Source organism: Pavona decussata, unplaced genomic scaffold (genome assembly GCF_977016875.1).
Source record: "Pavona decussata unplaced genomic scaffold, jaPavDecu1.1 SCAFFOLD_227, whole genome shotgun sequence".
Classification (NCBI taxonomy): domain Eukaryota; kingdom Metazoa; phylum Cnidaria; class Anthozoa; order Scleractinia; family Agariciidae; genus Pavona; species Pavona decussata.
This window is the reverse complement of record NW_028145632.1, coordinates 161,679-173,511: the sequence shown is the minus strand read 5'-3', so window position 1 is coordinate 173,511 and position 11,833 is coordinate 161,679. Positions and strand designations below refer to the sequence as shown.

Here is an 11,833-nt window from a genome sequence, read left to right as displayed (position 1 = left end):
AAAATCTGTAGTTTAAGGTTATTGGATGGACTCCCAAAAAGTCTCGTACCAGCCTGGCGTGCTATTGCGAATTGGTAAATGTAAAATGTAATTTATCGTCAAACACAGGAAGTGCTTGCGCGATCACCCGAGCCAGAGGCTCATGACTAAAGTGCGTGACGTCCAGATCGAATTGGAATTTAGAAATGTTGGTTTTTGAGGAGAGGGGGAAACTGCTTGGTGGCGTTTCGAAAACTATTTTCCTTTCATAATTTTATGTGTACCACCTTAATACGATAACAATTACTTTACTGAGCGGCCAGTACCAGTTACACGGGACACTTTCAAAACTTCTGATTTCTTCCAAACGGGCGCAAAAACAAAAGCAGAAACAACAGTCTCGTAAAGCAAATCTTGCTAAGGGAACAAAAGTCAAAAGTTATCAAAATGTGATTCCACATTCCATGTCATCCTCAGCTACAAATGTTCGTTTCACAATTAAATTCGTTATGGAATAACCTAGTCATAACAAAGCCATAGTAGTATACGTAGGAAATTAGGAACGATTTTAATAATTCATGACACTCATTAATTATTCATACAGTGGTTTTATAAATTGAAATTTTTGAGTGTGTATGAGTGTGTAGGTAAAATGGGTGGGCGAAGACGGGCTCGTAAAAAGATTGTGAAAGTAAAGGAGATTCAAGGTCAATTTGGTGGGGTAAATATCAATCAAATGAAAAGAGTCGTTCGAAAGGGAAAGTGTTTACTTGAAGAAGGTGAAGATCTTCGTGTTTTGAATACTAAAGGAGTTAAGAATGGTGAGGAAAAGAGGTCGACAGATACGGAAAAAGTATCGTCAGAGTAGTAGAGTTAAATCTACTATTAGTAAATTGAAATCACGTATAGAAAATCAAAATGGTAGAGGGAAGAAGGGACGACAAGTTGGCGGTGCTATTCCGTGGCTCGTCGATTTTAAAAAAGGTGGTGAAACAGTTTCCGATTTAATTAAAGACGGATTTAAAGGTCCTAAAGATGTGAATGCTGCAAAGAAGAAAGTGAAAGGGTATAGAGCGGAGTACGAATCATCTGGTTCGACCGATAGTTATTCAGATTGGGCTGTGAATAAGGGATATGCTGAAAAATCTAAGTGTGTAATTTTGTGAGTCATAGATTAAGAGGATGGCGAGACGTGTGGGAAAGAAGAGAAAATCGAAAAATAATAAGCGTAAACAGAGTGGAAGGGGGTTGAAGGAGAAAATAAAACAAATCGACAAAGAGATGACTCGTCGTTTAATCGAATTTTTAGATAAAAATGCTAATGCGAATAAGTTTAGAAATTTGGTCAGGAAGAAATTAGGGTTAAAAGCTTATAAACCTAAAGATCGAACTTGGCGTTATTCATTGTACGACGAACAAGTGAGTTGAAAAGATATGGGTAGAACTAAAAGAAAACGTAAACGAGTTCGAAGTGGTAATAATTTTAATCTCGATCTTGATACGGTTATTGCTTTAATGGGATCTGGTGTTAGAAGAAGACAACTAGGTGGAAAATATAAGCCGGGAAAAAGTTTTGGTGCTGATTTGAAATGGGGTTTGAAGAGGATTCCTTTTATGTTTAAAGCTGGAGCTTCGTCACACGTTAATAGAGATCGCCCGTCAGCAGCTTTAGCAAAGCAGCATAAAATTGTAATGGGAGAACCCAAGATGAAAGATCTTTGGGTTATTTCATAGTCACTTCCGTTTCCGGTTTCGTTATACTAAAACCGTGATATTTTTAGTGTTAGTTGTCGGCGGCTGCGGGATAGATCACGGGGAATAGCCCTTTTCACGGTTGATTTTTCTCATTTGCATTACATTGTTATCCAACGTGGATGAGAGGCAATTTCGGGCTAAAACTACAAAATAGCCCGAAATTGCCACACATACATGCTAGATTTCATTGTAATTCAAATGAGTAGAGTTAACCGTGAAAAGGGCTATTGGATCGGCTATGACTCAACACACTCCCTCCATGGTGGACAGAGTTGCGAGTTCGAGTCCTCCGACTTCCCTGTGATCTACCGTGGTACAATCCGTTGACGTTAATTTTTCCTTTTTTGTTATGAAACCTCGTCCGGAATTATGGCGTGTTAATAGCATTAGTTGTTGTGTTTGTGGTGAAATTGGGAGAGTTAATGCTTTTGCACACACAGTGAAAGTCTGATTGAAAGTAACTCATAAAATAACACACAGCTTGTTTAAATTATGATTTGGGTTCTGTCTTATTTCCTCAAGTAATTTTTCCATTTTGTCGTTTCTTTCCTCGTCTGTCATCTTTTTTCTTCCAAATTAAAATATAACGAGGCGTTTTCTGTCCCATATATCCTCTCACCTCTGGTCTCCTACCGTAATAATATGAAAACGTATTTTTCAATGTTATTTCCACCGACTCTCTATTTTTCTCCATATTCACCTGAAAACAAAAGTGCAGATGTTAATCTCTCCACCACCGCTTCAACTTCTTTGTACCAATGCTCAGATAGGGTTTTTCTCACACGTGCGTCGTAAAAATAATCAGTTCTATAGATTTCTCCATATGCGACTCTTCTAGGTGTTAAAACATACAAATGTAATAACTCCCGTCCGCTCTCTATAACCTTCAAAACTTCTTCAAATTCTGTATAATCCAAACGTATTCGAAGTTTCCTCAACCACTTTCCATTATATTTTCCACACAATAAACCAAAAGCTTTGAAACAACCTAAAATCTCGTAATGTATCAATCTAGTTTCTGAATTTTTCATTTTTTCCAACGAAAATAGATCATAAAATTTAAACTCAATAAAAACAACTTGAGACCATCTTCATAGAACGGACATAAACAAACGAGAAAAGAAGTTGGCCAAAAAAACACTCCCAACTCCATACCACTCATACACACTCAATAAAAATTTCAATTTATAAAACCACTGTATGAATAATTAATGAGTCTCATGAATTATTAAAATCGTTCCTCATTTCCTACGTATACTAGTGCCATTTTAAACGGGAACAATAGACTTCTACAGCAAGTATAAAATCGAAAATTGCGAAACGAATCAGATCAGACAGGCTATTTGAATAATTCGAATGACTCCACTAATTATTAAAGGTATGCCCGGAATTTTTCCAAAGACACACACAATCTATACTTCAACTAGTTTGAAATTGTGATCCATTTTTCAGGCGCTCATTTTCCCCATGCCATCACCGACCTGAGGATGTCATCTTACAATATTTAGTGATGTAAACGTTATTGTTCTACGGCAGTTCATCTTCTCTGACTGACTTGATAGTTACCTCTGTTCCCTCCAAGATTTCTGGTCATGGTGCGTGCAACCCTGGAATCCGATCATCACCTGATTTATGATACTGTCAACTTGATTAAAGCTAGTCCGGCAAAGCTCTATAACATGGCTTTGCTTCTGCTCCATGGTTTATCTCTGGTATCTTTGATGATATCGACGATTGCGTTTGGGCATAGGAAGCCCTTTACAAGTTCATCCTCGATGAACATATTCCTCATAGAAAAGCTAAAGTTAAGTCTAACAGTTTACCTGAATGTCTTCGTCCCTGAGTAAAGAGCTGAATAAGCGATACAATCCGGCTTCTCCATAATGCCCAAAAAACACCAACCCTGAGTAAAGAGCTGAATAAGCGATTCTCCTTAATGCCCAAAAAACACCAAGAGGATCTCCTGAATGGTTGGCTTACAAGAAACACAGGAAATTTGTAACTCAATAACAAACTCACCAATACTACATCCAGTAAAGAATTTTAGAACCTAGTCAGATCCTTTCAAAGTAACATGAAGTGCTCTACCCAGGGGCGTAGCAAGGATTTTTCCAGAGGTACGCACAATTTTCCAAATCCCCCTACAACCCCCGGCCCCCCGAAATTTTTTTTTACGTGCCATGATGCCATGAATAAATTTTCCGTTTATCGTCAGGATGGTGAGGTTATGCTGTAAGTGTAACCGTGATATGAAATAGCAACTACGCCGTTAAATTTTTTGCTGCTTCCTTGGGTTTTTTTGAAGTGCTTCGATCCCTTCATTCATTAATTAAGCCAACAAGCTAGCGGTATCTGCGGGGTTTTATTCTCAGATGAGCACTTTTTACCACTGCGGGCCTCATCATTGTTTTTCTGTAATGTAAGCAATGCTATACACATAGACCCTCCTAAACGGGTCACGAGATCGTCATTTTCAATCCCGGCTATGGTCTAAGGCTATATTTGACAGGTTCTTCCCAAACTCGATGAACTGCAAGCAATTGCTGATAATAATGATGCATCATTTATATGTTTAACTGAGACTTGGCTAAATGCTGATATTTCGGACTCGGCTTGTGCGTTATCAGGATATACCTGTTTCCGTAAGGACCGATGCTTCGCCAACTGCGGTGGAGTCTGTATCTACGTGAAGTCAACGCATCAATGCCATCTTCTACCTGACTTTGATGATCCTCAAATTGAGTCGATTTGGGTCAAAGTACGGCCACACCGTTTGCCTAGAGGAACCTCAGCTCTGCTCATTGGGACTGTTTATCACCCTCCGAGCAGCTCTGCCGAACAAAATCCGCTACTGATTTCTCACATTCAGAGGAATATTGGGGCCTTTCTTAATAGCTGCCCTGATGGCTTAGCCATAGCGATTGGCGATTTCAATCCTCCATCAACACGAATTAAGTCTGCTGATGTTACCATGGCAACTGGCATGAGACATAGTCAGATTTCCCACACGGAATGATGCCACTCTTGACTGGTGCTTTACCAACAAGCCGAATCTCCTGTCTAATCCAGTACAACTTCCCAAGATTGGAACCAGTGATCACAATGCGATCATGATCAGCCCTGTGAGCAACATTCATCCCTCCAACAAAATGAGACCAAAAAGTATTCTGGTACGGGACATCAGGAGAAGTCGGCTAAGAGAGTTTGGGGCCTGGGTCACATCAATGGATTGGTCGATCATTAAATAGATCCCCAGTCTCCAAGAGAAAGTTGATCTCCTGTATAGCTGTCTAACGTTTGCTGTGAATTTATTCCTCCCTTTGCGTAAGGTGAAGGTGTCGTCAACTGACAAGCCGTGGATCTCGGCTGGTTTGAAGATCCTAATAGCCAAGCGTCAGAAAGCCCTAGCCATACACGGAAAATCCTCTCAGGTCTACAAGGCGCTGAGAAATAGGGTACAGAGAGAGTGCTCCATGTGTAAAAAAAGGTTTTATAACAACAAGGTCTCAAGCCTCCAACAATCTAACAGTGCACGCTAGTGGAAAGATATCAAAGAATTGGGAGGTCTCACTTACTCTGGTGATTGGACTAGTCATCTGATCAGTGATGAGATCACTGACGATGCCTCTCTCGCACAGTCGTTTAATGAGTTCCTTGGTGGACTTACAAGCCATTTCAAGCCTTTACAACCTCTGCCTGTTATGATGGGCCCTGTGCCAGAGCATCTCTATGTCTCTGACTACAAAGGCGGTCTATAAGACTCTTTGTGTTTTGAAGACAAAGAAATCACCTGGACCGGACGAAATCCCTAATGTTGTATGGAAAGAATTCGCCTTTGAGCTTTCCCCAGTCTTGGCGGATATATACAACTCCTCACTAGAACAAGGTTAAAAAATACAAACACCCTCTTGAAGAAAGCGAAACATTGCTCCATCATCCATGCCCGCAAAAACAAGAAAACTCAAAAATCCGATGTCGGCTAGTAGACGGTTGCCCGGGAACCGCTGCCCACTATGCAGGGATAAATTTATCAGTATTAAAGTAGGCGCCATTGTAAATGGTTTAAATGAACATATATAGGCTTGCTTTAACTGTTCTACAGGATTATCTTCGATAGTGTTGCAATTAGATTTGAATTATTACAGTAGAGTCTTAAACTACATGTAACTAACGTTATTATTATTATAAACAAAACCCCTGTCGAATAAAACTTCCTCAAAACGTTTTGTGCTGTACGGTATTGATGATATCAGGGGGAAATTTAAAGAAGTACCTTTGGGTGTTTATTCAGTAATTGGCGCAATTGTCGAGAACAGGTTCATTTGATCTGCTTACCTTTTCTGATTACCAGTGTGATCGGATAGAAATGTTAAATGCCGGAACTCTAGTAGTGCCTCTTAAAGCCTGGTTTTCACTAGCAACGCAAGCATAAACGCAAACACAAGCGCAAGCGTAATGCTCCGTTTTCACACAACGCAAGCGAACTCAAGCATAAGCGCAAGCACAAGAAAAAGGAAAAATTTTGATCCTTGTGCTTGCGCTTATGCTTGCGTTATGCTTGCGTCGCTAGTGAAAACCAGGCTTAAAAGAATTCGAAAGAACGGAATAAAAATAGAACCAAAAGGACGAGACAGCAGAAAAAAAATCGCGATTATTTAAGAAGATTACGACATTCTTTAATTTAAAAGACATGTTTCGATGTTACGAACATCATCGTAAGTTCCAGACTATTTGGAAAACCGTTAGGACTATATAACAACTAGGCGAAACATACATAATTAATTATGATTAAGTGCCAACAACTGATTACATATTTGAGTGAGTTACAAAGTGTTGAAAGTGTTTGAAAGAATAAAGCCTAAAGCGTAAGTGTCAGTGTCAGTAGCAGCCAAAAGGTTTTCTACGCCACCTCCTTTTTTAGTTATGCTTTCTTCCACTTCTTCATCTCCTCTACAGATGGGGTGTGGACAGCACTTCGACTCTTCCAAGACAAATCGCTGTTCGCTGTGAGCCATACTAGCGTTGCAAGAAAACTCTCTTGCTATATTTGATAAACTTGCTACACTTGCTATGCTTGCTACGCATGCTACGCTTGCTACACTTGCTACGCATGCTACGCAAGCTTGCTACGCTTGCTACGCTTGCTACACTTGCTACGCTTGCTAGGCTTGCTACACTTGCTACACTTACTACGCTTGCTACACTTGCTACACTTGCTACGCTTGCTACGCTTGCTACGCTTCCTACACTTGCTACGCTTGCTACACTTGCTACGCTTGCTACGCTTGCTACGCTTGCTACGCCTGCTACGCTTGCTACACTTGCTACACTTGCTACGCTTGCTACCCTTGCTACGCTTGCTACGCTTGCTACACTTGCTACACTTGCTACGCTTGCTACACTTGCTACACTTGCTACACTTGCTACGCTTGCTACGCTTGCTACGCTTGCTACGCTTGCTACGCCTGCTACGCCTGCTACGCCTGCTACGCTTGCTACGCTTGCTACGCTTGCTACACTTACTACGCTTGCTACACTTGCTACACTTGCTACGCTTGCTACGCTTGCTACGCCTGCTACGCCTGCTACGCTTGCTACACTTGCTACGCTTGCTACGCTTGCTACACTTGCTACGCTTGCTACACTTGCTACGCTTGCTACACTTGCTACGCTTGCTACGCTTGCTACGCCTGCTACGCTTGCTACACGTGCTACGCTTGCTACACTTGCTGCGCATGCTACACTTGCTACACTTGCTACGCATGCTACGCTTGCTACGCATGCTACGCATGTTTCGCATGCTACACTTGCTACGCATGCTACACTTGCTACGCATGCTACACTTGCTAAGCTTGCCTCACTTGCTACGCGTGCTACGCTTAGTTGACTTGTTAAACACACTAAGCACGCTTGCCACATTTTCTACACTTATTTGTCTACTCATAACCTTTTTTACTCCTATTGCAGACCCCAGTCGTTCAAAGGCCGGATAACTTTATCCAGTGGATAAGTCACTATTCGACAGTTTCAATCTGTGCAAAGATTTCAGTATTTCCTCTTTTACGACCGAATATGTGCACTCTAACCACTGCTTAGTTGGGGAGTGTACGAAAACCTTGGAAAACATTTAACGTGAAGTATATTTTAGACGCTGAAGAGTTCCTTATCCAGCGGATAAAGTTATCCGGCCTTTGAACAACTGGGGCCAGTAGACCAGTATACAACAATTAGTAATATGTATTATAATTGCATGTCGTTTCACTTGGCTTGATATTTTGAAAGTTTGCAATTCCTAATATAAAACTATTGATCTCTTACAGATTGCACTTGTCATACCACAGAAATGGTTGAAATAACAGTTGAAGTGACTGGTTTTTTGGTGCTCCTACATGCCCAAATTAAGAAAAACCGAGATTTTCAATCAGCCAATCATAGAGCCGCTTCAGCGAGGTACTGTTTGACTCGAAGATTTGAATAGAATCCGGCAAATTCGCCATTTTCAGCCGATCGCGCGGTGGCGTAAATAATAAACATTTTTACACAGTTTTCGGCTTCCAATCATTAATTCTTGAATGAAACAATAGATTTTGAGATTATATGCAAACATAAGCCGAAAAAAAGAGCAGGTAAATCAGAAAACTGTGCGAAACTTTGACAAGATTTTGTTGTTTACAACACGCAAGACGCGGCTAAATCAAAAACGTGAGCTTCTTCGGCGAACTTAAAAAAAAAAAACTTTTCTGAACTGCTCTAAATACTAACCGCAACTTCCACTACGCTATGATTTAAATACAGTCATTGCAAACCTAGAGAACTTATCAATTTGGCACTCGACTTGAGACAATAAGTTTTTCAAAATCAATTCTATCTAAAATACTACACGCACAGCAACTCACCGATTCAACTCATATTCATTGTAGCTGAAACAAAGTTTTCACTACACCAGGACGATTCCATTCTCTTTCCTTTCCTTTAGGTAAATGTTGAGAGTTTACCGAACTTTTCAGTGAGCGTTTTCCCCCAAAACAACGAGAAAATCGAAGAAACCCGCATTGTTGTTGGGATTATAAAACTTTCGATGCCAAGCGGACGGGCAACGGGTAATCCCGAGCGGGCAAGATAGCTCCATCTTGCCCGCTCGGGAAGCCAATCACAGCGCAGGATTTGACTCATCTTGCCCGCTCGCGGAGCCAGCCATATAATAATGGTACTTATTTGCTGTTTACTAGCCTTGAAGGTTTCCGCGATTTCTTGATTGCCACACGTGTCGCATATTTCCTCGTACATGTCTGTTTGCAGAGGGCCAGGAGCATAGCTCAGAACTCGCACATTCGCCTGTGGAAAACACAATGACAGGTGTATGGAGTGGTTCATTCATTTCATGAGAATGATACAGCTCTTTGCCGCTTATTCTAGCCCCGTGGAGATTCTAGAGACTTATTGAGAGGCCTGTGGAGTTCTAGAACTTGTGGTTTGGAAGGCCGATTAGCTCAGTTGGTAGGGTGCCGGCTTACCGTGCGGGAGATCGCGGGTTCAAACCCCGGCCGGACCACACACTTAGGGTCTTGAAATAACTGAGGAGAAAGTGCTGCCTTTGCTTTGACATCTGCAAATGGTTAGACTTTCTAGTCTTCTCGGATAAGGACGATAAACCGTAGGCACCGTCTCACAAACCTTGTTTTGTTAATAACTCTGTGGGACGTTAAAGAACCCACTCACTGTTCACAAAGAGTAGGGGACGTAGTTCCCGGTGTTGTGATCTGGTCTTTGTGTGTATATTCTCATGATTGGGTGGGTAAATGATCGGAGATATTAGCTGCATTAAGCTACTCTAAAGATCCCAGGGTACAGTGTAAATAAAGATATGATGATAATGATGACGATGTTGGGCTCCCTGTAGAGATTCTGGAATCGGTTTCTGGTAAGGGTGGGCTAAAATCGATACCAGATATGCGATACTGGGGCTTTCTTGAAAAATATCGATTCTTGTGAGAAATATCGGCTGTTTCAATCCCTTTGGACGCTTCTCACATGACTGCTCACTTGGATACTAAAGGTTGTTTTAGTGCCATAAACCAATATTGATTTCTACATGTATGAAAATTAAAAAACCTCCTCTTTAGCCAGCACTTGACACATCATGTCCCGAGCCGCTTTTCCAGTGCAGTACAAAGAGAAATAAGAAAACGATTCTACTGCCATGAGTGACGACACATTCACTACAGTGCAGCTAGCATCTTTAAATCTCTGAAGAAACTTTGATCTGAGGAAAGGATGCACAAACCACCACACCAGTAAGTATTATATCTTTGAGATCAATTAAAAAAGAAATGTGACAATAATCGAAGGGCTGAGAACAGATATATTGCCTTATGTTAAATTCTAGGTCACATGGCTTCTTCATTTTTCTCAAGTTTTTGCATGCATGTGGTCTTCAGTTTAGTCAGAACATATGCCCTCCCCCCTCCCCCCCCCCCCCCCCCACAGGTTTATGCTTACCCCTAAATATCAAGTCAGTGAAAGAAAAGCAGAAAAGTGGAAAAATTAAGTGAAAAAAACAAACAACAACAACAGTGATGTGCTTTAATTGAATTGAAGGCCACATACAGAACTTTTGAGCAAAATGAAAAATCAGCCTAAAATTTAATAAAAGATGGTTATGCTCTCAGCCCTTCAATAAAATTATATTGCTGATCGTTTCAAACAGCTGGTCAAACGTGTTTGTAAAATACTATGTACTGTAAATAAATATTTTTATAACTAGTACAATAATTATTATATTGCCCTATATATGGTGGGAGTGCTAAGGTATACTTGGGATGGGTAGGTAAAAATGAGATCAAGTTGTTAGACTCAAAAAAGTCTTGTTTAAAGGCTTCAACTGGACTCAAAAACCAACCACTCAGAACACGATAAAAAAAAAAAAGTCCAAATGAAATGACTCTGTATACATTCTGTAAACCCCATGTCTCTGCTAAGCCCTTTCCTGCCAAAACAAGTCCACCAGATTAAATTTCTAGTCCAAAACAGTAATTATTATTGTCTCCTGTTTCTATAAAATAATTTTATTCCAATGGGAAATTCACACTTGGCACACTTGGGATTGCATTATGTGCAAAATAACAAAATAGAAAATAATTGATTAATCACAATTAAAGTGGTGTGTGCAAAAATCAGGCCCTAAGTGACTCTTGATCTCACATTTTGAAAATTCTCCCCCTCTTTACAAGGAAAAACAAGGCAATAAGGAAGGAGAATCTAGCAGTTTATCAGTCACTTGGGGCTCTTTTCCAGGCACTCCTTCAATTGTGAATTTTGTTACATACACAGCTGTACAGTATAAGTAATTACATACTTGGTAAAATGCAGTCTCCCCCGAGACTAGCCATCCACAGGACAATCACATACATGTAACTGTCTTGTTTAGAAAAATTGAATGACAATTTTCCCACAAATCAAAAACCAAGTTTCATGGGGAATGCCAGAAAGTGTAACAACATAGATGTACTGTATTTACTAAACATAAAATCTTACATTAAAAACATAGGAGAAGAAATATTGAGGTTGAAATAATCTTGAAGGGCCTCAGCACTGCTTGGCAGATCCTTAATACATTTTGATACATCACCAAGTGATCCAGCGTTATTCACAAGAATGGCATGAGTGAGTTTAGATGGTTCAACCTAAACACAAAGACACTGCCTGAACATTAAAATTTATTATTCAACACAATAATTGTAACACTGCCCAAAATATGGTCATGGTGCATTAAGAATAAATTATTTGTCATGGACCCCAATCAACGGATACAGTGTACATGTACGCTGTACATGTATTTATGTAACCAACCTCTGTATCGAAACAAAATCTTGCAGATACGAGGAAAAGGAACAAACTTGAACTTCCTAACAACCAAAATCCAAAATGTGTAGTTCCAGAAAATATCCATACCCCCACCACGGAGGGAAATTCACATAGGACCCCCCCACCCCCCAGGATTTTCCATTTTCCAGGTATTTTTTAACCCCCCCCCCCCCCCACCCCTTCGGAAATTCCGCAAATACAGAATAAACCCCCACCCCCGTCTGGAAAAGTTTTA

The 11,833-nt window shown here is 40.5% G+C and overlaps 1 protein-coding gene across 1 annotated transcript in view; it reads right to left on the bottom strand.

Annotated features, from left to right (window-relative positions):
* Positions 1 to 11,517, bottom strand: part of LOC146458842 (sepiapterin reductase-like) — a 36,944-nt gene extending 25,427 nt beyond the window's left edge. Inside the window, exons 1-3 of the mRNA XM_085090251.1 lie at positions 11,269 to 11,517; positions 9,847 to 9,997; positions 8,950 to 9,069 (exon numbers count right to left, since the gene is read on the bottom strand). Coding sequence (XP_084946377.1) covers positions 8,950 to 9,069; positions 9,847 to 9,997; positions 11,269 to 11,279 — 282 coding nt within the window. The 5' untranslated portion in view covers positions 11,280 to 11,517. The remainder of the gene's footprint in view (positions 1 to 8,949; positions 9,070 to 9,846; positions 9,998 to 11,268) is intronic.
* Positions 11,518 to 11,833: the final 316 nt, after the last annotated feature.